Source organism: Crocuta crocuta, unplaced genomic scaffold (assembly GCF_008692635.1).
Source record: "Crocuta crocuta isolate KB4526 unplaced genomic scaffold, BGI_CrCroc_1.0 scaffold25, whole genome shotgun sequence".
Taxonomy (NCBI): domain Eukaryota; kingdom Metazoa; phylum Chordata; class Mammalia; order Carnivora; family Hyaenidae; genus Crocuta; species Crocuta crocuta.
In genome coordinates, this window is record NW_027532015.1 from 12489633 (window position 1) to 12514463 (window position 24831).

The window sequence follows — 24831 nt, forward strand, 5'->3', positions numbered from 1 at the left end:
TTGTTTGTATGACTAAACTGGCTTTCATCTGCTCAGGGAATTTTCAAGGCTGATCTCCATTAGTTTTTTTTTATTTTAACACAACAAAACCAAACGAAACAAGTCAAATGGAATGTTTGAACATAAAGAACAAACAAAATTTATAATAATGAAGCTCAATTCATAGTTTGTCATTAATTAGCCAGAAGGGTAGCAATTGGAAATCATGATCAATGCAATAAAACACTAATGATACAGCATTAAATAAAATACCCCTTCAAACAAGCGTGGGAGCTCCGGCCATCATTAACGTGTGTGTGCAATACAAACCCCACAGCATGTGAACGACTGGAAGCCAACCCGACTTGTCAGCAGGCTACTGAGTCAGGTTCTTTGTCAATACTAATATGCATCAAGTTCGGCTTCCAAGTAACTAGCTTAGCAACTCTTAGCTTTCTTAGCAGGTTACTAGGAAGCATCTCTTAGTTCTAGGTAAAGTGAAAGTCACTCGTCCCTAAGCATCAAAGAAATACCCGGCATATTTAACCAGTTTGAGGTTCAAGAAGACCCTGCAATGGATCCCATTTTGAACATTATGGTCCTAACCTAGAATATACAAACAACTGTTCCTTTAGGCCACCTGCTGCCCTGTTCCTCCTCTACTGGTGTCTCTGCCCTACATCCAGTGCATAAGCCCCCCCCGCCTTTTTATTCTACTGGCTGCTGTGACATTTGCCACGCCTTTTCTCTCAACCCAGAAGCTGAGGTCTCTCCAAACTTCTAAACTTATCATTACTCAAAAATAAAGGTTCTCCAAGCTTTTATCCAAATCCACCATTCCTTATTCTTGTTCCTGAATCACCTTGGCAATGTTTTACTCAACAACAGCCTCTTCAGCCAGGCATGTTTATAGTAGAAACTTCTATAGGCCATGGCCCTCTGAGAAGACAGCTGCCATCCTGTCCCCATCCCCCACCCTCACCCTCACCCCAGCCCCCCCAACATCACAAGCTCCTATGTATGTAGGGCTCTACTTCCCAAATGAGCACAAACCTAAGACTAGATTGTTCTGGATTCATCCCAGAATTTTTCAATTTTGGCTCAGCCTTGCAAGTCTCATTTTTTCCCCTCTAATTATGAAACATATTCTAAAAAGCCAGCAGTGAAATGAAGGGTTGGCTATTTCATAAAATGCAGGAGCCATGTGTTACCTTTCTGTAAGAAAGCACTCGTTTATCATCCAAACACTGTACAATAAAAGCTGCCAAAATTCTGATTAAAAAAAAAACTATAGCACACTGCCAAATCAAAGAATATAGCTTCCAACCCATATTCTTTCCTATTATTTTAAGCTGTAAGTGACCATGATACATGAGCATTCTCCTGATGTTCAGAACAAGAACCAAGCTCTTTTGCTGCTAAATTCATCATCAAGCCAGGCTTTCATCCATTCACTCAACAACAATTTATTAAGCACCTATTACATGCCAGCACCGTTCTAGGTACTTGGATTCATCAGTGAACAAAAAGACAAAGTCACCATAGAATGGACAAAGGTATGATATGCAATGGGAGGTGCGGATTTGGTCTTCAAACAAGAACCTATGGGAAGAAAAACTATCATTTGTAAATTTCTCTCTGGATTTAGTCTTGTGACTTTCGGTAGGACTTGTTTCCTCCTCTTGAAGTCTGATGCAGTGAGACCTTGACCTTGACCACTTCCTCTACTTGCCTTAAGTCATCCTTGAGGTTCAGGTTACTTTCTTTTTTTTTTTAAATTTTTTAAAATGTGTATTTATTTTTGAGAGAGAGAGAGAGAGAGGGAGAGAGAGAGAGAGAGCAAGAAAGGGAGGGGCAGAGAGATGAGACACAGAATCTGAAGCAGGCTCCAGGCTCTGAGTTGTCAGTACAGAGCCTGACACGAGGTTCAAACCCATGAACCTTGAGATCATGATCTGAACCAAAGTCCGGTGCTTAAACAACTGAGCCACCTAGGTGCCCTCAGTTTATTTTCACTACAGCATAATACAAATAATGATAACGATTATAACCCCAATAACAATGTCCCTACCAAGACAAACAACGGCAATAACATTTATTGAGCAATTACTACATTTTAAACATTGAATTCTCACAATAACCCTAAGAGTTAGGTATATTATTATTACTATTATTATTTCTCCAATTTTATAGATGAGAAGAGACAACATCTTGGAGGTTATTAGACTTGCCCACCACTCCAAGCCAAGGATCTAGTTCTTTGACTTGCTGACTGCCCCCTGGATGCAATGGTAGAGTCCTGAACTCTGAGGTTGACTCCAGCTCCAAAAATACTTCCCCTTTATCATGGTCTCTTGGTGCTAATTCCCTTTGCCTCTCTGCAGTGAGCTGTCAGCAAGCTCCTTCTCTGCTGATTACAATACCAACAAACAATAAATATTGAATATATATGTAGACTGTTTACTATTCTAATCAAATAGTGCATTCCACAAAGTTAATTCGGCACCTATTTAATGAGGCATATCATTGTTATTGAATTGCTTGGGAACTAGATAAAGATGTTTCAATAAATTCTGTAATCAGTCCTTAAATAATTGTCTTCTGTTTTCTAGTCCTATTTTTTAATGTTGTAAGATCTACCATTTCCGGATATGATGGGCTATTTCTTTTCCTTTGCTTCTTACACTTCCTCTTCCATTTCTTCAGAACACACTCACATGAAATAAAATATGACAAGCCTAGATTGTACCCCAGTCTCCTAAATCCCACATTTTCCAGGGATGAGTTTCTTTCTGGGCTTCTCCTGGTACCCCACACCTGCTTTCCTGATCACCTCTGCCTGGGGGATCTGGAGGCTGACGGATTTGGACACAGCAATAATCAGGTAAAGCTCACCTTAAGAGGGCTATAGATGTATTACATGCTGGAAAATTGGCATGACAGTGACATCCAACACAGCTGATGACAAAGTAGAGCTAAAAATGAACTCTGGGCTTCCTGCATTTTAGATCTGGGAGGCTTAGAGCAACAAGATTAGAGAAGACATTTTAGGAATAAGAAAAAAGGGGACATTTTCCAGTTAAATATGTAAACTGATCAGTTTTCTTTAATATTCTCTTACCTTTGAATCTGTTTTTTTTTTTTTGCACATCTGAGTGCCAAGTTGATTTTTTAATATACAACTGAGAAACCTGTTCTTAAACTGTAGCAAATAAGTGGAAAAAGTCACAAGGACAAAGAGAATTTGAGGGAACGCGATAGCAACATTAATAATGTTGATGACATTAATAATCTCCGGAGACTGGAAAGCGGATTGAAGAATGATAACAGACTTGAGAAAGATGCCACCTAAGCACCTATGGATAGGGGTGCTAGCAGGCGTGAAGCCGAGTTGCCCCCACAGAACCCCCCAGAAGCTCTGAGCATGGTTCTTCCAGGGACCCCTTAGAGCAGAAATGAAATTAACTGAAATTAGGGAGAGTGATCAATCATCTACACACTGAGCTGGTAGACCTTCTCCATGAACCCAGGAAACTGTCCCTCCTTCCCACTACACAGGATCCAAGGTCTTTGGAAAAATTGAGAGGAAGTATCTCTATAACAGAGACCCCCAGGTATGGTAGAGAGCAGAGTTGAAAATAGAGGAGTAAATAAAGTTTGCTGATTAAAGAGTAGGACCCTCAGCCTGTGCTGTTACTTCCAGAATGCTGGCACCTGTGAGATGGATCCAGGCAGAAAATAGCTGAATTCTTTTCAGAAGAAACTAAATGGCTTCGGGTGGGGGAAACCCTACAATGTTGATGTTTGAGATTTTTACAAGGAAAAGCTTACTTATCATCTGAATGCCACATAGCGAAGCTCACTAGTACGAGCTAGCAAAAACTGCCCACCATCCCCCAACCTACTATAAATTTTTTAGTGATTGACTATTAAATATTAATATAGAGCCAAAGATTTCTAGGTTGCCTGAGGGAATACTCCAGCACAAGCACACAAAAATCGAGATACAAACAAATTGGGGGCAAAAACTGCAGTTAAAAGAGACAATACATCAAAGTAGAAGAAAACATCAATGAAACCATAATTAATATCCTCAAAGAGATGAGGCATGAAATGGAACAGAATGTTATCCTTTAATAAAAGAATTGGGATTTAAATATCAAAATCTAATTTTAACTATTAATTTTAAATAATAAATAAATAATAAACTCCTAATAAAGTAAATCTCCTAGAAAGGAGATTGAAAAGAAACAAAAGATAGGAGGAAATCACTAGAAAATCAATTCAGTAGTGTCCAACATTCAACTAAAGAGAGCTCCAGAAAGAAACAAAACAAAACAGAAGAAATGAAGGGAAAGAAATTATCAAAGAAATAACACAAGAAAACTTCCCCAAGCTAAAAAAAAAAAACAAAAACAACCAAAGTTTCCAGATTGAAAGTGTCAGTCCAATGCCTAAAGTAAAAGGTAAAAACATTATCCATACATAATACATAGGTACAACATAGCAAAACTTTAGAATACTAGAAATAAAAAGATGGTAAAAGTTTCCAGTTTCCACAATAAAGAAAGTCATGTAAAAGTCTTGAGGAATTAGGATAGCACCTGACTCTCAACAACATCACTAGAAGCTACAGTCTACTGATGCTACTTTACAAATTTGGAGTCCATTTCTTGTGTATGTTTTCTCTCTCTCTCTGTTTCTACCCCCAAAGGACCATGTCACCCCAGGAATTGTTGGCACCTTTGTTTTGACCAGAAGGAAAGACTTAGAATGAAATCAATGAAACTGATATCATAGAAGGCATAATGGAGAAACAGAAAGAAACAAAACAGGATCTTAGGGATATCACTGATTTGTTTGATCAAGCATCTCTGAAGCTCTGCCTCCCTCTGAACGTTGCATTTGGTGTGCCAGGTAGTTGCTCTTTAGCCATTTGCGACCTACCCTCAAAAATCACTAGCATTACTTCCACCGCATTCTACTTGCTGAAGTCATCACAAGCCTGCCCAGATTCAAGGGGAGGAAATGTAGAACCACCACTGATTCTGAGAAATGAAGCAAGTGAGTAGTAAACCTTGAGGTTCAAACGTGGGCCTTCCAGATACAGAATATGAGCTTATTGTACTACAAAATCATTTCTAACCTGTGGACTGAGCATTGGTAAGAAGCCATAGAGTTAGTACAAGGAGCCCAAGAAATTATATGGGCACCAAGTATTTTCTGTAGATAAATGATATGCATAATAAATTGTATACATAATAAATGTACTATTACCTTTAAAGTTTAAGCATTACTCTTATGAATAATAATATACAAACTACTGGGAAGCCTGGGTGGCTCAGTCAGTTTGGCCACGGACATCAGCTCAGGTCATGATCTTGATTGATTGCCCTACTGACAGCACAGAACCTATGTCAAGGATTCTCTATTTCCCTCTCTCTCTTTCTCAAAATAAACATACAAAACCAAAACAAAACAAGAGCGCCTGGGTGGCTCAGTTGGTTAAGTGGCCGACTTTGGCTCAGGTCATGATCTCGCTGTTCGTTGGCTTGAGCCCTATGTCGAGCTCTGTGCTGACAGCTCAGAGCCTGGAGCCTCCTTTAGATTTTGTATCTCCCTCTCTCTCTGCCCCTCCCCCACTCACGCTCTGTTTCTCTCTCTCTCTCAAAATTAAATAAACATTAAAAAGAAAACTTTTAAAACTCTTGTTCAAGTCATAGTAGCTTTCTGTATTTTGTATGTTTTGTGTTATTTATTTTCGTAATCACGGACTCTAAAAGTACATCTAACATGTGGAGGGAATTTTTTTTAAGTTTATTCGTTTATTTTTGAGAGAGAGAGAGATCAGGTGAGGGGCAGAGAGAGGGAGAGAGAGAATATGAAGCAGGCTCTGCACTGTCAGCACAGAGCCCACTGCGGGGTTCAAACTCAAAACCCTAGAAATCACAACCTGAGCCGAAGTCAGATGCTTAACCGACTGAGCCACCCAGGAGCCCCAAGGACATATTTTTTTACGCTTAAAAGGGGTGGCCGTATCCTCTAAATTGAAAGTTAATGTCTTTATATCCTGCTATAAATCACAGAGAAGGTGAGGAAATTCTTAGGATGCGATCACACTACCTGCCAGATCCGCAGTCACGGTCACGTCTTGGGCCACTCAACTCACAGGCCTTGTTACAAGCAGCAACTCGGAGCTGTATGCCCCGCCCACCTCTCCACCTAGTCACCTGATTGGACCGGCGAAGTGAAGCTGACCAATACACTTTGAAGCTTGCCATTGACCTACGGGGTAGCCTGGCACAAGACGTTCTGACATCCAAGGGCAAACTGAGCTAGTCAGACTCATCCTATTAAGCATTCTAGTTTACACGTACAGAGGACACGAGACTGCTAGCAGCAAGAACTGACACTAATAAGTCAAAGTAATGAGGGAGCAAAGTGACACTTATGTAGAAGCTACGAATCACAGAAAAGACAGAGGATGAGGAAGCTAATGGAAGCGGGAGGAGAAGCAACTAGAAAGCGACTCCACGAACCCAGCTGAGTGGTATTAACTGCGATGCTAGAATGCAGCGAGGAGGGGTTCCTTCCTAGAGCTGCCGGTCCGAATCAGCCTGGGAGATGCTTCCTCCTGGAAATACTGAGGTCCCCCGCCCCAGATCTGCTGAATCAAACTCTCTGGAGCACCAAGATGTTGGAAAAACTACAGAAGCTATTCTGATGCTGTGCGATTAGGAGTCCCTCATTTCCAGAAGCCCCTGCCGCCGCACATTTCACTGTTTGGGATTTTAGTGACTAACTTTATCTTCCTAGTTGCCTTGTATACATCCTGATAGTTAAATCCCTGTTAACTAGCTAAGTTTGTCCCCATTCTTTCTAATCAGAAACGTCTCTTTATAGCACTAAATTTTCGCAAATTCTCAACTGAAACGTAAAAGGAGAACTATAGAAACAAACAAAAAAATTTTTTTTGAAGAAACCTTTTGCTGAAGGGTGCTTGAGTGGCTCAGTCACTTAAGTGTCTGACTTCAACTCAGGTCATGATCTTACAGTCTGCGAGTTCAAGCCCCACATCTGGCTCTCTACTGTCAGCGCAGAGCTCGTTTCAGATCCTCTGTCTCCCTCTCTCTCTGCCACTCGCCTGCTCTCTCTCAAAAAAGATAAAAGAGGGGCGCCTGGGTGGCTTAGTCGGTTGAGCGTCCGACTTTCGCTTGGGTCATGATCTCGCGGTTCGTGGGTTCGAGCCCCGCGTCGGGCTCTGTGCTGACTGCCAGCTCAGAGCCTGGAGCCTGTTTCAGTCTGTGACTCCCTCTCTCTCTCTCTGACCCTCCCCTGCTCACGCTGTCTCTCTCTCTCTCTCTCTCTCTCTCTCCTAGAAATAAATAAAAACATTAAAAAAAAAAAGAAAAAAGAAACCTTTTGTTGAGTCTGTAGAGATAGACAAAAACCACAAGAAAAGGGCTATCATATGGAATTGTCTTCTAGAATAATATGGTCATTTTTTACTTCTCATCTTAAAAGTCTTCTGAGGAGTGAGTTTTCTTTGAAGAGATATTTATATCTTTCGTGAAGAAAGAGGAAACTCCAAGACTATTTGACTACAAATAAATTAAAGGTGCATGCCTCTCTCTTGACTCTTTCTAGATATATGAGACTATAAATTAATGAGCCCAGGACCACATGGCATACAAAAAAGCAGGCTAGCTCTCTTGACATCACATATGTTTGTATTTTGTCTATCAGTCCATGGCTCGTTCTCTTCTCCTTGTCTGGAACGACAGGAAGCAGCTCAGACACCTGGGAAATCTGGGATACTGGGATTCCATTACAACAAATTTCTCAAGTCAATAGTTCTGTAACTTCCTTTTAAACCATGTCTCCAAGACACGGGGGAGGGGGGGTGCTTGGATTTCTTAAGGATATTTGAGGGTGCAAAAGTGGTCACTTTAGCCAAATTTTCAATTCAAAGTCATTCTCTGCAGAGATGATAAGCTATAATTACAGATTGTCTTATATAACCACAATATATGAAACAGCACTATTATGGAACTTGTACATTAAAATCATTTCATAATTGGGGCACCTGGGTGGCTCAGTTGGTTGAGCATCCAACTTCGGCTCAAGTCATGATCTCACGGTTCATGAGTTCGAGCCCCACGTTGGGCTCTGTGCTGACAGCTCAGAGCCTGGAGCCTGCTTCAGATTCTGTGTCTCCCTCTCTCTCTCTGACCCTCCCCTGCTCACATTCTGTCTCTCTCTATCTCTCTCTCAAAAATAAATAAAACATTTTTCAAAAATTTTAAAAAATCACTTCATAATTAGTGGCACTTATCACATTATTTAAAAGAAGTGTTTTTTATAGTTCTTTATAATTCACCATTATTAATACATACACTTAGAATTGTTTCTTCTATGTTCAGAGTTCAAAATAATAGCCCAATCTTTTTTTCCAGCCTCAGTTCACAATATTCCTTTCCTTCCTTACCTTAAGCTACTTGCTTTCTCTTCCTTTGAAACTATTCCACCAGAAAAGCCCTTCGCAATCATTCTGCTGTTTTAAGACAAATTTCACTTCATCCCAGTTTCCCCTGGGAACAATTCATCATTTGTGTATCTGTCTCCTATATCGTCTACCCAGAGCTTTCACTATATTTAACATATATTGTACAAATCGTTTGTTTCTCTTTGAAGACTGGAATCAAATTTTATTTATTCTTATTTTGCTTTGCTTTAACAATCCCTAATGCCTAGCACAGTGACTTGGGAAAAGTAGATGCTATACATTTTTTTTTTTGCATGAAGAGTTATTTGTGTACAACTGTTCATAATTTCTACCTTCCACCCACCTATAGCCAATGGCACTCATTACTGAGGTGATTAACTGGAATGTAGTTTATGCTCATGAAAGATTATTTTCACTGTTATATTCACTTATTATTATTTCACTATTTACTTTATCTGGCTCAAAAGAAATCAAATTTGGGGCGCCTGGGTGGCTTAGTCGGTTAAGCGTCCGACTTTCGCTTAGGTCATGATCTCGCGGTTCGTGGGTTCGAGCCCCGCGTCGGGCTCTGTGCTGACTGCCAGCTCAGAGCCTGGAGCCTGTTTCGGAGTCTGTGGCTCCCTCTCCCTCTGACCCTCCCCTGCTCACGCTGTCTCTCTCTCTCTCTCCTAGAAATAAATAAAAAATATAAAAAAAAAAGAAATCAAATTTATGCTTCTAAATTTTTAAGACCATGATCCAAGTAAGAGAGAACTATCCAAAAATGAAGTCAATACAAAGGAACTGACCATCTTGAATCTAAAGGAAAAAAATGTAAGACTATATCACGAACGTCAGTAGCAGATAAGAATGTTATGCTGTCCATTTTCTCAAAACAATCACGTGGATATATCTCTTCTGAGAAATTTGTCCAATTCTAAATCATTATGGTTTGAAATTTTAAAACATTATTTAGAGTGACCAAGAAGACACTAAACAAAGTGGTAGATTGAGTAACTATTTCAACTTACTTCTGCAAATTTTTTAAGGAAGTCTGATTACATATCAAAATTGAGATGAAGTCAGTCTTGAACCTTAATTCTCAAGCCTGTCTATATTCCTGAACTTTCACCTGGTTCCAGAACCAAATCCTCACCTGCTCAGTATGCACTTCCACTCTAACCACCTCAAGTGCACCATGCCCAAGTGAAACTCGAAAACCAGCCCTCCTGCTCTGTNGTGGTAGATTGAGTAACTATTTCAGAGTAGATTGAAACTATTTCAACTTACTTCTGCAAATTTTTTAAGGAAGTCTGATTACATATCAAAATTGAGATGAAGTCAGTCTTGAACCTTAATTCTCAAGCCTGTCTATATTCCTGAACTTTCACCTGGTTCCAGAACCAAATCCTCACCTGCTCAGTATGCACTTCCACTCTAACCACCTCAAGTGCACCATGCCCAAGTGAAACTCGAAAACCAGCCCTCCTGCTCTGTCTAATTTCTATCTCTATGAAATAAGTTATTCTCAGTCACTGAGGATTCTTCCTCCAAAGGTCTCTTATATCTATGGCAAACTTATGTTGTTCCCATATACCCAGCATCCATTTGTGGGGGGGGGAGGGGACTACCCCTCTCCTCTTTGAGGTGAGGTCGTAAAGCCCAACACCTACCCTTTCCTCACTTGGAAACGAGCATGTGACCTAGGCCTGTCAATTTACTGTACCTGATTCCTCTAGCAAATGATACTGGTAAAAGGGGTAGGTTTATGCTGCATGTGGGGGCAGGGTTCCTCTCCTCGAATTCATAATTAGGTAAAATAGATTCTCTTTCCACTAGGGTGGCTAATCTGGGAGTACGTGAATTTGGAACTACAAGCAGGCATCTTCCTGGCTATATGCAGGAAGCCTATTTAAAGTAGAAAGAGAATGAGGTTGGACCAACGAAGGCATCAGTACCAATATGGAAACCCAGAGAGTTTTGACACCATTTGGCTCCCAGGAGCCAGCCATTCCTTAAGTCCGTCCCATCCTTGGACTTGCATTACGTGATCCTGACTTGCCCATTTCTAGCTCGGTGAACTTGGATGAGCTGTTTAACTTCTCTGTGCGTCTCTTGCCTCATCTATAAAATGGGAGGTATTATTGATACCTACCTCACCGTTATATGAGGATTAGCAGCGCAAGAGCTCAATAAAAGTTAGCAAAGACTATGAAGTGCCAGTGAAGTCTATTGTTGTTTAATCTAGTTTGACATGGGGTCTTGTCACAATGGAAACGCTATTGATGAGAGTTGAAACTTTAAAAATGTGCTTGGAGTCCATCCTTCATTTGCTTTCCCATCATCACCGTCCCCATGGATTCTTGAGCAGTGTTTTAGCTGGCTTCTCTTGTTGCCTCTTTGCTCTCCACAATCCTCCCTACTTACCAGGGCCAGAGCTACCTTCACGAAACATCGCTTTCATCCTGTAGTTTCTCTGCTCCAGTTTCTGTTCAGACTCCTCTCCCTGGCTTCCCAGGTTTGACCTTATTTATCCAGTCTGAACCACCTCTCTCTAACATTCCAGTCGACCTGACATCACACTTGTCACAAGAGCGAGCCTTGCTTATTCACGTCCCCGTCTTACCTCACCTGAGACATCACTGTCGTCCCCTCCCAGCTTCTTCCCTGCTGGAGAATCAACCCCAATCATGCAAATTCTAACTCTTCTATGCTACCTTTCCCAACCATCGTGGTTTCCATGGATATTTTCCTCCTTGAGATTATGTATCATTTTCAATTGTGTACGATGGGCTGTAATACACAATTATAGACATTTTTATATTGTTTCAGGTGGAGCTAACTCATCCAATTAGGAAGTGAAGTTTTAGGTTGCATTTGTTTTGGCACAGGCCCTCAGTGGTAAGCACATAATAGACACCAAAGTCAATATATTTTTAAAGGGCCCAATCATAACACACACCTACTTTTTAAAAATTTTCTATTTATTTATTTTTGAGAGAGAGAGAACACAAGCAGGGGAAGAACAGAGAGAGAGGGAGACACAGAATCTAAAGCAGGCTCCAGGCTCTGAGCTGTCAGCACAGAGCCCAGTGCAGGGCTCAAACTCATGAACTGTCAGACCCTTAACTGACAGAGCCACTCAAGAACCCCATACATCCTGGGGCGCCTGGGTGGCTCAGTCGGTTAAGCATCCGAGTTTGGTTCAGGTCATAATCTCACAGTTCATGGGTTCGAGCCCCATGTCGGGTTCTGTGCTGACAGCTAGCTCAGAGCCCGGAGCCTGTTTCAGATTCTGTATCTCCCTCTTTCTCTGACCCTCCTCTGTTCACGCTGTCTCTCTCTTTTTCTCTCAGAAATAAATAAAACATGTAAAAAAATTTTTAAAAAAGAACCCCACCCATCCCTACTTTTAAAATTCTGTAGTTTAAAGAAATTTTTTCTTCCAATTATGGTAACTTTTATTGCAGTTACCTAAACTTGATGCAGAAACTTGATTCTGAGAGGCACATAAATCTTAAATGACAAAATAAGGCAATAAGACAATTTTAACATACATGTCTTTATTACATAAACAGTATAATATTCCTTGTGGGAGTTGGACTTCCATTTTGCCTCTTGCTTTTATGGAATGTCAAATATCTGTAGAAATTGTCTAAGAATGATTTATGAAACACCTTACACTTCAACCAAAAAAAGCCTCAATGCCTACATTTTCCAACCAGATTCCTGAGAAAAATAACAGGTTTTGTTTATTTTACAGTGTAATACATAAATTTTTTCCAAGGTATAAAAAAGGACAAACTTTTAAAATAAGAGTCTCCTTTTGTTTTCAAAGTTCTATAAAAATACATCAAGTATGCTCATGTGTGTCCTTTCACTTAATATTCCAGTTAACCAGAAACAAAAAGTAACAATAAACAAAGATATGCAAATCACATTAATCTTGCAGCAATATAATGTCCACATCATCATGGACACCTTGCAAAAGTAGCTCTCCTGGGTACATAACAATCTTCCTTCGTTTTGCAGCTTTGAGAGTTCCAACCAATGCTTCAAAGAGATTGGCACATTTGTCGTCTCGGAAGAGGACCCCAAATTTCACGCTTAACTTCCCATCAGCATCTAATTTGAGAAAATACAATGTTAGTCAATGCAAAGTCCACTTCTTGCACCCATAAATGGGAGATTTACCTAATCTTTAAAAAAAATACCTAACTATAAGTTAACCAAGATTACAATTTAACAGTTCACACTCAAATTAGACGTAATCCTTTGTCAGATCCAAAAAGCATGAAATAAATACAATGTGTTGTACACCTCCTGGCCTTAGTTTCGTCTGGACAAAAACTGAAAGAAAACCAAGACTCGTTTACAAAAAGTGAATGTGTTACAGAGTTACTACTATTGACCAATTCCCTTCTGTCTATATTTTGATTTTTTAATTGCAGTGTTGTTGAATCGATAAAAATAACAAATATTAGGAATACTGTTTCTTTTAAGTGTGTTCTAAACACGTTTAGTACTCCCAGAAAGGAAATGATGACCTTAAAAATGAAGAAATCCCTTGGGGCTCCAGGTGGCTCAATCGGTTGGGCATCTGACTTCGACTCAGGTCATGATTTCTTGGTTCATGGGTTTGAGCCCTGCATCAGGCTCTGTGCTCACAGCTCAGAGTCTAGAGCCTGCTTCTGACTCTGTGTATCCCTCTCTGTCTCTGCCCCTCCCCCACTTGTCCTCTCTCTCTCTCTCTCTCTCTCTCAAGTAAACATTAAAAAAAAAAAAAAAAAAAAGGAAGAAATCCCAGTGTGCCTGGGTGGCTCAATCAGTTAAGCATCTGACCTTTAATTTCAGCTCCAGTCATGATCTCACAGTAGTGAGATCGAGCGCCATGTTGAGGTCCAAGCTGAGCATGGAGCCTGTTTAATGTTCTCTCTTTCTCTCATCTGCTGCCCTTCCCCAACCCATGCTCACTCTCTCTAAAATAAAATATTATTAAGAGAAGGCAATCTGAAAATTCTACGTGCTGTATGACTCCAACTATAGGACATGCTAGAAAAGGCAAAACCATGGAAAAAGATAAAACTAAGTGAAAAGCTCGGAGGACTTCAGGAGTTGGGGTGGGGGGAGGTGAACAGGCAGAGCACAGAGGATTTCGAGAGCAGTGAATGTATTCCGTACAATACTACACTGATGGATACATGTCATTACACATTTATCCAAACCCACAGAATGTACGACACCAAGAGTGAATCATAAATTAGGAACTGCGGTTGACGATGTGTTAGTGTGTTCGTGTAGATGATCAGTTGTAAGAAATGCACAGTTCTGGGGAGGGGTGCTGATGATGGGGGAGGCTCTGCATGTGTGGGGATAACAGGTGCACAGCAAATCTCTGTACTTGCCTCTCCATTTAATGCATTCTAAAACTGCTCTAAAAATTAAGTCTTCTTTAAGAAGATAATGAACAAAAGGTGGATCTTTAGTTAAGAACCAATCAACTGGAAACTGGGAGATACGAGTAACTGAAACACCTCCCGTTGTTGGTGGATTCGTCTGATCCACGTGGTTAAACTTCTGACCCCCTTCCTTCAGCACTGCTCCACATTCTCCCCTCCCAGAGATGGGCCCACGGTCAAGAAAATGGCCATCACAGTGAGGGGGACTATTCCTTGGCCAAGGATTCTTGAGTTCCTGTACCCCCCTGTACCCCCCCCAAGCTAGAACTTCCAACCTGAGGCCTTAGTATACTCCTACTGTGAGGGCAGTGCTGTGCTGGGCATCGGAGGCACGTAGAAGGAAGTGTAGAATCACTTTCTAACTTTTGAGGAAATGGCTGTAGTTCCCATGAGGGAATAAGAAATATACACATAATAAGTAAAGCAACAGTACAAGGCAATAAGTGATTGGAAGTCCAGTAAATAGCCAAGACAGTTCATCTTGCAGTTGGAGAAAGGCAAGATGACTCTGGGCTAGATGGGAAAGGAAGGCTTCGTGGAGGAGGCGGCACCGACCCTGGCCTTTAAAAGGAGTGCAACCTGTGGGTGCACTGAGCCTGGGTGGCTCAGTCGGTTAAGCATCCGACTCTTGGTTTCGGCTCAGGTCATGATCTTGATGTTCATGGGTTCAAGGCCCACATCGAGCTCTGCATTGACGGTGCCACATCTGCTTGGGATTCTCTCTCTCTCCCTCTCTCTCTGCCCCTCCCCTCCTTGTGCTCTCTCTCTCAAAGTAAGTAAATAAACTTTAAAAAGAAAAAAAGGAGTTGCCTAGGTGGCTCAGTCGGTTAAGCATCCAACTTCGGCTCAGGTCACGATGCCATAGTTCGTGAGTTTGAGCCCCTCGTCGGGCTGGGCTGTGCTAACAGCTCAGAGCCTGGAGCCTGTTTCAGATTCTGTGTCTCCCTCTCTCTCTCTGCCCCACCCCTGCTTGTGCACACACACACACACACACACACACACTCTCTAAAAGTAAATAAACATTAAAAATAAATAAATAAAGGGAGTGTAACATGGAGCTTCTTAAACACCTGATAGTCCTCAGTCAAAAATCTATGCCACCTACTAGTTGTTTGGCTTCCGGCAACTTAGCCTCAGTTTCCTTATCTGCAAAATGGGAACAGTACTGTTGTAATCCTGCACAGTGCTGCAGGAGGACCCAGTCTGAAGTACTCAGCAGTGGCCGGCTCACGCTGAATGCTCAGCCAGTGGCATTGGCTCAGTTATGAGTGAGAGAAGTGGGGGAGTGTGCCAAGGTACAGACACATATGAGGGAAACAAGTGTGGGAGCAGGATATAGGTGGCTAATTCACTCACCTCCAATAAACCATGTCAGACGAGAAGAAGGAAATAAGTTTGTAAAGGGAACAAGAGACTTTGTCCATGCCTGGCTTGTTTAAACTTTGACTTTTAAACTTCCAGCAGCAACAAGAATCTTTAACTGGTCACAGAAACAGGAGCCGCCGGGTAACCTTGAACAGGGCCTCCAAGCTGTCTGAGCTGCACTTACCTCATCTATACAATGAGGGTCAAAGAACCCCTCACAGCTTGTTGCAAAGATGAAAAGATAGAATAGATGCAAAGGCTTTTATGGAGATCTCAGCATATTTTAAATTCTCCATTCAGGTCACATTTAAAAAAATTTTTTTTAATGTTTATTATTTTTGAGAGAGAGAGACAGAGAGACAGAGATCAAGCAAGGGAGGGGCAGAGAGAGAGGGAGACACAGAATTGGAAGCAGGCTTCAGGCTCTGAGCGGCCAGCACAGAGCCCCAAATGGGGCATGAACCCACAGACCGAGAGATCATGACCTGAGCAAAAGTCAGCCGCTTAACCAACTGAGCCACCCAGGCACCCCCAGGTTAAATTTTTTAAAGGCACCAGAAGCAGAAATCTGGGTATAATCTTGGAGCTCTGCCCACTCACTCTTCAACCTCACAAGTGATTCCACTTCCTTTGTATCTTCTGTCGCTCTAGTCTCCTCTCCATGGACAGTTAATTTCTTGGTTCAGACTGGAATTGATTCTCATGTGGATTCACTGCAAGACTCCTCACCAGCCTCCCCTTCTCCATTTCTGCCCCCAGTACATCCTCCATATTGGTGCAGAATAAAAAATGTGAAGGAAACCTTTAAGATACAAATCTGATTGATTTTTTTAAGTAAACTCTACCCCCAACGTGGGGCTTGAACTCATGACCCCAAGATCAAGAGTCACATGCTCCGTGACTAAGCCAGCCAGGTGCCCCTGACTGATACTCTTCCACTTGAATCTTTCAATAGCTGCGTACCACCTTCAACTAGCGATGCCCGTGGCATGGTAGGTAAGACCCTTCATCCTCTGACCTTGCACTCTCTCTTCTTGTCTCTGCCATAGCATTCTATGCACCTTTTGATCCAGGCAAAATCAACGACTTGCTGTTACCCAAGGTGACATGAGAGCACCCCTGCCCTAGCAGTTCTGCCGAAGTCGAGCCATCGGCCCAGCCTCCCAGACCCCTTTCTCTAGCTAAATTCTTTTTCTTCAAGAATGGGCTCAAATGTCACCTTTTCTGAGAAGTCCTCTGTGATTCCCTCAGTTGAGTTAATAACTCTTCTTATAAAATTAAGTATATATCAAAGCACTCACCATCAATTATAGTAATAACAGCTAACGTGTATTGAGTACTATGTTCCTAGAACTGTTTAATGCATTTTATAGCCATTAAAACTCAATTCTCCTTTCACGGAAGGTAAGGCACAATTGAATGGTGCAAGAAACACCATTATTTTATGTTCATATTAAACTTCCAGGGGCGCCTGGTTGGCTCAGTAGGCTGAGCATCTGTCTGACTTTGGCTCAGGTCATGATCTCATAGCTCGTGAGCTCAAGCCCTGCATCGGCTTCTGTGCTGACAGTGCAGAGCCTGGTGTCTGTTTCACATTCTGTGTCTCCCTCTTTGAATCATTGAAATAGGGTATTTTAATCCAAATAAGGGAACCAAGGCACAAAAATGTTTAGCAATGTGCCCAGGGTCACAATGTAAGTGGTAAGCGAGCTGGGATTCATTCCTAAAGAGTCTGACTCCAGAGCCCATGCTCTTAACCGCTTCCCAATATGAGTGTCCAGTTCATCTGTCTGTCTTTGCACTACCTACAGAGGCCCACAGGGGTGGAATTTTATTTATTTTCACATTTTCTGCACTTGAGCACAAAAGGCAGCACTCAGGAAATAGTTGCCAAATGAGAGAATTTAAATCTCCAAATAATCTTTATCCACTTATTTTTTCCCCAGTGGATGAAAAACGAAAGACTTTAAAGGACTTTATTTCATTTTATTTTGTATATTTAAAATTTTTTTAATGTTTTATTTATTTCTGTGTGAGAGAGAGAGAGAGAGACAGCGTGAGCAGGGGAGGGTCAGAGAGAGAGGGAGAGACAAGATCTGAAACAGGCTCCAGGCTCCGAGCTGGCAGTCAGCACAGAGCCAGACGCAGGGCTTCAACCCATAAACCATGAGATCATGACCTGAGCCGAAGTTGGACGCTTAACCGACTGAGCCACCCAGGCACCCCTATTTAAAATTTTTAACATTTATTTATTTTTAAAAGACAGAGTGTGAGTGGGAGAGGGGCAGAGAGAGAGGGAGACACAGAATCCGAAGTAGGCTCCGGATAGGTGCTGATAGCCCAGAGCCTGACACAGGGCTTAAGCCCATGAGCTGTGAGATCATGACCTGAGCTGAAGTTGGACGCTTAACTGACTGAGCCACGCAGGCATCCCTTAAAGGACTCTATCTTAAAAGAAATAGATAAAACTAAGTCCATCAATTTCTAACTTCACCTAGTACATCATATTTAGATTAGTCTAAAAATAATTATTCTAAATCATAATTTACATTAGTCAAAATTATCCTAGACACAATTTATATAGTTAATCATAACGTATCCCCATAGATGCCTTCCAGCTCAAGAGGTCATCAATTTCCAGGAACACGTTAGTTTAGGAGGTCTGGTGAAGTGGCAAAGTTCAAAATGTTTCATCCTTACAGAAATTATGATGATTACACTGTAGTCTCCTAGTTTGGAAAGTTGCTAATTTTAAGTGCAGGTTCAGTTTGCCCTTGTAGAATAATAATGCCGTTTTAGGGTAAAGGTCAGAATTTTAAATGCAATTCGATCTGACCAATAAACCCTAGGCTAACACGGAGAAAGATCTGAGAAGAAAATCCTACAAAGCACTGGAAATACATCTTTAATATCTTTCACAATCTAAACAATAGTACTACTCTTAAGAGCAACATGACCTTACAGAGCCCCAGAGAAATTGGAAAGGTAGAAATGAGGAACACAGGTAGAGAAATCCCTGTTGGAAATAATACTCAGGAAACTTCCATCAAATGGATGTAGTGAACTGGGTGGGAGAAAAATGGGGTTAGGAAAGATGGTCCATTTGATTGGAAAAGTAAGTACGTTACATTCTCCACATCTCACCAGTGTTCTCCACAAACACCCCAAATTCACCTCATGCATTTCCTCCTATACTGACCTGCTGTATATTTCAAATTCTTGCCTGTTATTCAAGGCTTTATTGAGTGCCCCAATTACGATAGCTTCCAATAATCTACTTTTCTGGGACCATACTGAATTTGAATGTTAGCCTCCACAGGGCTCCCCGAAGATTCCCATGTCCTAATCCCAAGAAACCATATGTTATCTTATTGGCAAATGGAACTCTGTAGATGTGATCAAATGAAGGGCCTTGAAATGGTGAGATTATCCTGGACTTATCTGGGTGAGCCCAATTACACTGGGTAATCACAAGTGTCCTTAAGAATGGAAGGGAGAGGCCGAAGAGGAGGTCAGAGTGATGCAAAATGAGGGCACAACCAGCTGTTGCCAGCTTTGAAGATGGAGAAAGGGGGCCACAAACCAAAGAATGCAGGTTGACTCTAGGAGCTAGAGAGAGGCTAGGAAACGGACGTTCCAGAACCTCTACGCAGGAACACACTGCCAACACCTTGATTTTAGCCCAAGGAGATGTTTATCGGAATTTGCTATGGTCTGAGTGCTTGTATCCCCCCAATATTCATATGCAAATCCTAACCCCCAAAGGTAATGATATTAGTAGGTGGGGACTTCGGGAGGTGCTAAAGTCATGAGTGTGTACAGATACAACGTCGTGAGTCACAACGATCAGTTCCTTATAAGAGAGGCTGCGAAGAGATCCCTAGCCCCTTCCACCATGTGAGGCTACAACAAATCTACAAGTGGAAGAGGGCTCTCGCCTGACTGGCCAGGCATCCTGACGGTGGACTTCCAGCCTCTAGAACTATAGGAGAAATACACTTCCGCTGCTTATAAGCCACCCAGCCTGAGGTAATTTGTTACAGCAGCCTAAAGAGATTAAGACCGGACACCCAACCTACGTTAGTGTTAAGATATTCAACGTGTTGTTTTACGACACTCAGTTTGTGGTAATGTTACATCAAGAGTAGAGACCTACTACAGGGGACATTTGAAACTAATGGCTCAATGGAATTCCAAGGATGTCTTATTTCAAATGATTTGTGATTTGAAAGCAGACAGAGTTTTAAAAGAGTCAAACTGTGATGACAAAACAACTCTTCTGAGGTATTTTTCATTTATTTATTTATTTTCTTTTTATGAAAACATTTTTAAGGCATTTTTATTTTTGAGAGAGAGTGTGGGCAGGGGAAGAGGCAGAGAGAGAGGAGATAGAGAATATGAAACAGGCATATGAGGTACTTTTTAAAGCTATTTTTCACTTACATGATGTCCTTTTAACATTTTTTAAAAATTTATTTTTGAGAGACAGAGAGAGACAGTGTGATCAGAGGAGGGGCAGAGAGAGAGAGAGAGGGAGACATAGAATCCGAAGCAGGCTCCAGGCTCTGAGCTGTCAGCATAGAGCCTGACATGGGACTTGAACCCACGAACCATGAGATCATGGCCTGAGCCAAAGTCGGATGCTTAACCGACTGAGCCACCCAGGCGCCCCACGTGATGTCATTTTAAAACTCAGAGTTCCATTACCCTAGCTGTTGCTGAATATGTCTATGGCTCTTACGATTTTCAGAATGTTCCCCAAACTCTATATATCTTATCTGAGATGTGCAAATACTGAGAGCCACAAACATAATCGTTATTTTCATCAATAAGGATTGATGAAATCGTTGGAAAAGGATACTAAACCTACCAATTTTACATGGCACTGATTTCACAGTAGCTGTTTATATGTTGCTGAAGGGAAAGCTGACTTAAAAAAATTACCTAAAGTTTAGTTATCTGTACATAAAACTGTACAAAAGTCAAGAACTTGGAGAAAATAAAGACAATTTAATATAATTTCAATCTGAGTCCGTAGTCATTTGGAAGTTTATGAGATGGTGGCAAGATAAAGCAGAAAAAGGTGAATTTTAATAGTGTGGCAAATGAAAATTTCACTGTGATTTAATTCCCAGATTTCAGTGCAGCCAGAATAAAAAGCATAGCAATTTTCTTTGCATTCAAAGGATAATGAAATAACTCAACTGTTCCTTGCATAGAGAATCACAATATCCCCCAAGACTCTGTGTCTCCAAAATCCACTCCATGGCTGAGGACAGAGCTTCTATAACTATGTCCTGAAGTCCGGTGACTCTTTCATTGGCTTCTACCAAAAAAGTTGGTCCTTCCTGCTCTGAGGTGAATGCAGGATACTGTGTCTATGTTATAATACTTACTTTTTAATTTTTTAAAAAAGTTTTATTTATTTTTACTTGGAAAGAGAGAGAGAGAGAGAGAGCACAAGCAGGGGAGGGGCAGAGAGAAGGAGAGACAAAATCCCAAGCAGGCTCTGGACCATCAGCGCAGAGCCCAATGCGGGGCTTGAACTCATGAACTGTGAGGTGATGATCTGAGCTGAGATCAAGAGTTGGACACTTCACCAACGGAGCCACCCAGGTGCCCCTCATACTTACTTTTTGAACCCAAACGATGAATTTCCTCCACTAGGAGGTTAACTTCGTGATCCACATTCATTGCTGCCTGGGGAAGAAAGTAAGTGTATTATTACCATTTCTATATCCCATTAACCGCATCTTGCCAAATCTAAGGGCCATTTCTTGTTTTCATATCGCATTTGTCATTGTTAATTTGCCATGTCCTTCTTCCTAAAAGTACTTGTGTGGTGTACATGACACCAGACTACCTCCATTTCCTCTTTATATCTTTACACCTGTCCCTTTGTGCTGACCCTATTCCTATTCTACAGAGGATATTGGGGAGAGTGCAGCTATTTTCCTTGTACCCACTATTAACTCTAAGCCCATCCTCACGGTGCTCTGCTCTGCACCAAAAATACAAAGGCGAGTGACACAGGTCCTGCCATCAGGGAACTCACTGCTCAGAACATAGAAAGATGTGGGTTGGATAATAGCTACGTGATAGCATTCTCAGACTCGTGAGTCCAAGGCATTATGGCAGCACAAAGGAGGGAGCCACAGAAGACTTTGTAGAGGTCGGTGGAGAGATGTGGACCGGGTAGACCATTGGCAAAGGGGGCTCTATGAATGGGGATGAGCGCATGCAAAAAGCACAGAAACCAAGGAGGAAAAAGCACAGCACGTTTGAGGCAGCTCCTGAGCTAGAAGCTGGAGTGCCAAGATAAAGGAACACACTCCCAACCTTCCCGGAGCCGCACCAGTGGGGAAAACAGATCAATACAGGACAATGATTCATGCGATGATGCCACTGGGTCACACGCAGGGCACGGCATCCTTCCCTGGGCAGTGTCCAGTACAGCCTGATTGCAATGGAGACCTGTGGTGAGGACCATTCATCTCAGAGAGGAGTCCAGGACCCACAGGAGCTGGGAGACCTCCCTGGGTTCACTAGGTCTTCTTCAGGCTTGTACGCCAAAGACTCCTGACCCATAAAGTCAGTCTAGAGAAGACTTGCCACTATTTTTTAAAAGTAAAGCTTCCTTTATGCACTTATGCGCTGTGGCTTCATGTTGCTCTACTGGGAAGGATGGATAGATCGAACAGGCAGATTTGGGAGCCATATAAAATTTTCCTAACAATCAAAACTGTCTAACAATGAATCAAGTTTGCACCCGTTATTGGTAGCATTGACGCAGTAGTATGGATCTGTGAGGGCTACTGAGGAAACTAGCCCACACTGGACAGAAGAGGGAGTCAAATATCCAATGCTGACTTTCTGGCTTCCCCCCACTTTGAACATTTATCTCTTTAACACTATCCCCCCACTCACCCCTATCATCAGCAGTACATTTCCGACCTAGCTCTCCTTTAATAATGAGACTCAGCGAGGAAATTCCACTATTAATGCAAATACCTGCATCAAATTAAGCGGATGTATGCAGGTGCAGTTTAAAGAAAGGAAGGCAGGGGCGCCTGGGTGGCTTAGTTGGTTAAGCGTCCGACTTTCGCTTAGGTCATGATCTCGCGGTTCGTGGGTTTGAGTCCCGCGTGGGGCTCTATGCTGACTGCCAGCTCGGAGCCTGGAGCCTATTTCAGAGTCTGTATCTCCCTCTCTCTCTGACCCTCCCCTGCTCACGCTGTCTCTCTTTCTCTCCTAGAAATAAATAAAAATATTGAAAATAAAATAAAGAAAGGAAGGCAACCGGCATTTCTTTATAGTGAATTACACACGAAACTCCTCATCTCTGTTAATTCATGTAATCCCAAGAAAACTTTGCAAAGTATTTCTTATTTATCCCCATTTTATGGATGATGAAACTGGCTCAGTTAAATTGCCACAGTTAACTGCTATTTCTACAACATCATTTTTTTTTCTTTTCTTCTTCATCTTCTTCCTGGTTAGTATGCAAAGTGTGCTAAATATAATAGTGAGTTGTGTTTGTAGGAAATATTATATGCTGAGTACTCACTAAGGCAGAACACTTACAAAGAAGAAAGGCTCCCTGCCCAGACCCCTACCAGTAGGAATATAACAGGCTTAGGAACTAGTGCTAGCATACACAATTTGCCGTGATTTATTTATTTATTTTATTACTTAGCAAGGACAAAGGGGAGAGGGATACTCATTGTTGTTACACATTGGAAAGCCCATGACATTTTATAAGGACAGAAGCCTGGGACTGGGGAAAGCCACAAGATCAAGAACAATGAAGAGAGAAGCCATCAGCAAAGCAAGTCTAAGGGGAAGAAAGAGATTTTCAGTGGGAGGCTCAAGGGAAGGCGGTGGTGGCAGATGCTAGCCGGGCCCTCTAACTGTGTCAGAATCTAATTAGGCATTGTGCGTGGGCATCACAAAGAAAGCGGAATGTCGGAGGATTGGGCCATATGCTGAAGTAGACACTTAAGAATATATTTAAGGACCTTCTTATAGTTTTTGTTTTAAGTTTAGAGGCAGTACATGGAGATTTTCTAATGCTCGAGGAAGAAAGCCGGCTGGAGCGGGGACGCCTGGGAACCAGCCCCAGCTCCCCCAGCTCCACAGCGGCACACAAGGGCTGGCCACTTTTTTCTGCGGCCCTTCGCAATCCCCGACCAGCAGCTGGTGGGGGTCAAAGGATGACTCGGGTTCCTTCCTGCCAGCCCTCTGGCGCGCACACGCTCCATATTTGGTCATCCGTGCTCCAAGTTAGGGAGCCGGCCCGGAAGGGGTCCCAAACCCCTGTTCCCTGCAGGCCATCACACGGTCACCACCCGCCCCAGGGCAGGGTCGGGGCCTGGGGAGTCGGGGCCAGGGCCGCACTGCTGACTCCGGGGCAGCCCCCGCGGGCAGGGCCGCGTCCCGGAAGCCTTTGTCTCGGCCAGNCGAGCCGAGAACGCCAGCGCCCAAGGGGCGACGGCAACCGACCCCGCCCGGGGCTCCCCGCGCCCCCAGAGTCTCTCCCCCCCCCCCCCCTCCACACCCACGATGTGGAGCCTACGGGGCCGCACCTACCGCCCGCGCCGCAGAGTCCGCGGCCGCGGGGCCACCACAGTCCCCCACCCTGTCCCCTCGCCCCCAGCCCTCGCCCGCCCCGCGNAGTTACAACCTCCACGCGCCTCGGTCCTTCCCTCCCGGTCCCGGCTCCCCACCCGCAGCCCCCGATCCCCCGTCCGCCTAGCTTCCACCGGACACCCCTGTCCATCCTTTGTAACTGCCCATCACCTTCCCGGGAGACCCACTCACCTAGCCGCCTCTTTATCTTCTCTCGGAAAAGCTGGTGCAGAGTCGGTCCGGACCTGGCTAATGTCTTCAACTCACCGAGGAGGAAGAGGCTGGGGAAGGAAGTGACTGAGGCGAAGAGAAAGGCTGGTGTGTAGGAGGGGGGTGGGAGGTGAGTTTAAGCGCTCGGGAAAGGGGCCGCCCACACTCCCAGGGACAAGCCTATGAGAAGGAAACTCGGGAGAGGGGACGCTCTAGAAGGGGGCCGACTCCAGACAGGTGGCGGGGCGCCCGAGGCTTCTAGGAATACGGACTCAGAACTTCGAGGACCGTCACCTTTCCTACGCTCTCTCGGTGCCAATGATTCCCAACCCCCACCTCCTATCCTGGGCATTGATTTCCTGCCAGGATCTCTCTCTTTTAACATAAGAAATAAAGCGCCCACAACGTGATGACTGCTGAGGTCTCCCGGACGGAACGTGACATTGGTCCTCTATGCCTGGAGCAGGGGTGTTCAGAAAACCAGGAACAGGGCAGCAGGATAGACTGATAGGGGGAGGGGGGAGGGCAGTATTCTTGAAAACTAATTTTTTCTAGTACAAAGAAATTTTACTTGGGCAATGTTAGTTCTTGGTCCCAAGTGAATATAACTTTCTTCTCCTCTTCATTCATTATTTCCTACATTTAACTGCATAATTCAGTGTATTCATACTTCCTTTATTTTGGTCACTGTTGTTTTACTGTGTG

The 24831-nt window shown here is 42.9% G+C and overlaps 1 protein-coding gene across 2 annotated transcripts; it reads right to left on the reverse strand.

Annotated features, from left to right (window-relative positions):
* Positions 1-12007: 12007 nt before the first annotated feature.
* Positions 12008-24317, reverse strand: ABRACL (ABRA C-terminal like). Of its 2 annotated transcripts, none has more exons than XM_077776032.1 (3): positions 24109-24317; positions 20922-20984; positions 12008-12589 (listed from the first exon to the last, which is right to left on the reverse strand). In XM_077776032.1, exons 2-3 carry the CDS (start codon positions 20980-20982, stop codon positions 12405-12407), a joined length of 246 nt encoding a protein of 81 aa, XP_077632158.1. In that variant the 5' UTR covers positions 20983-20984; positions 24109-24317; the 3' UTR covers positions 12008-12404. The 2 variants fall into 2 exon arrangements, with proteins under 2 accessions (XP_077632158.1, XP_077632157.1); XM_077776031.1 differs by having other exon boundaries at positions 20922-20988; positions 24109-24276.
* Positions 24318-24831: the final 514 nt, after the last annotated feature.

Coding starts and splice junctions, on each gene's coding strand:
- ABRACL (XM_077776032.1), bottom strand. CDS start 20,982: ATGAATGTGGATCACGAAGTTAACCTCCTAGTGGAGGAAATTCATCGT. Junction 12,590..20,921: donor TCATCGTTTGGGTTCAAAAA/GTAAGTATGAGG, acceptor TTCTCAAATTAG/ATGCTGATGGGAAGTTAAGC.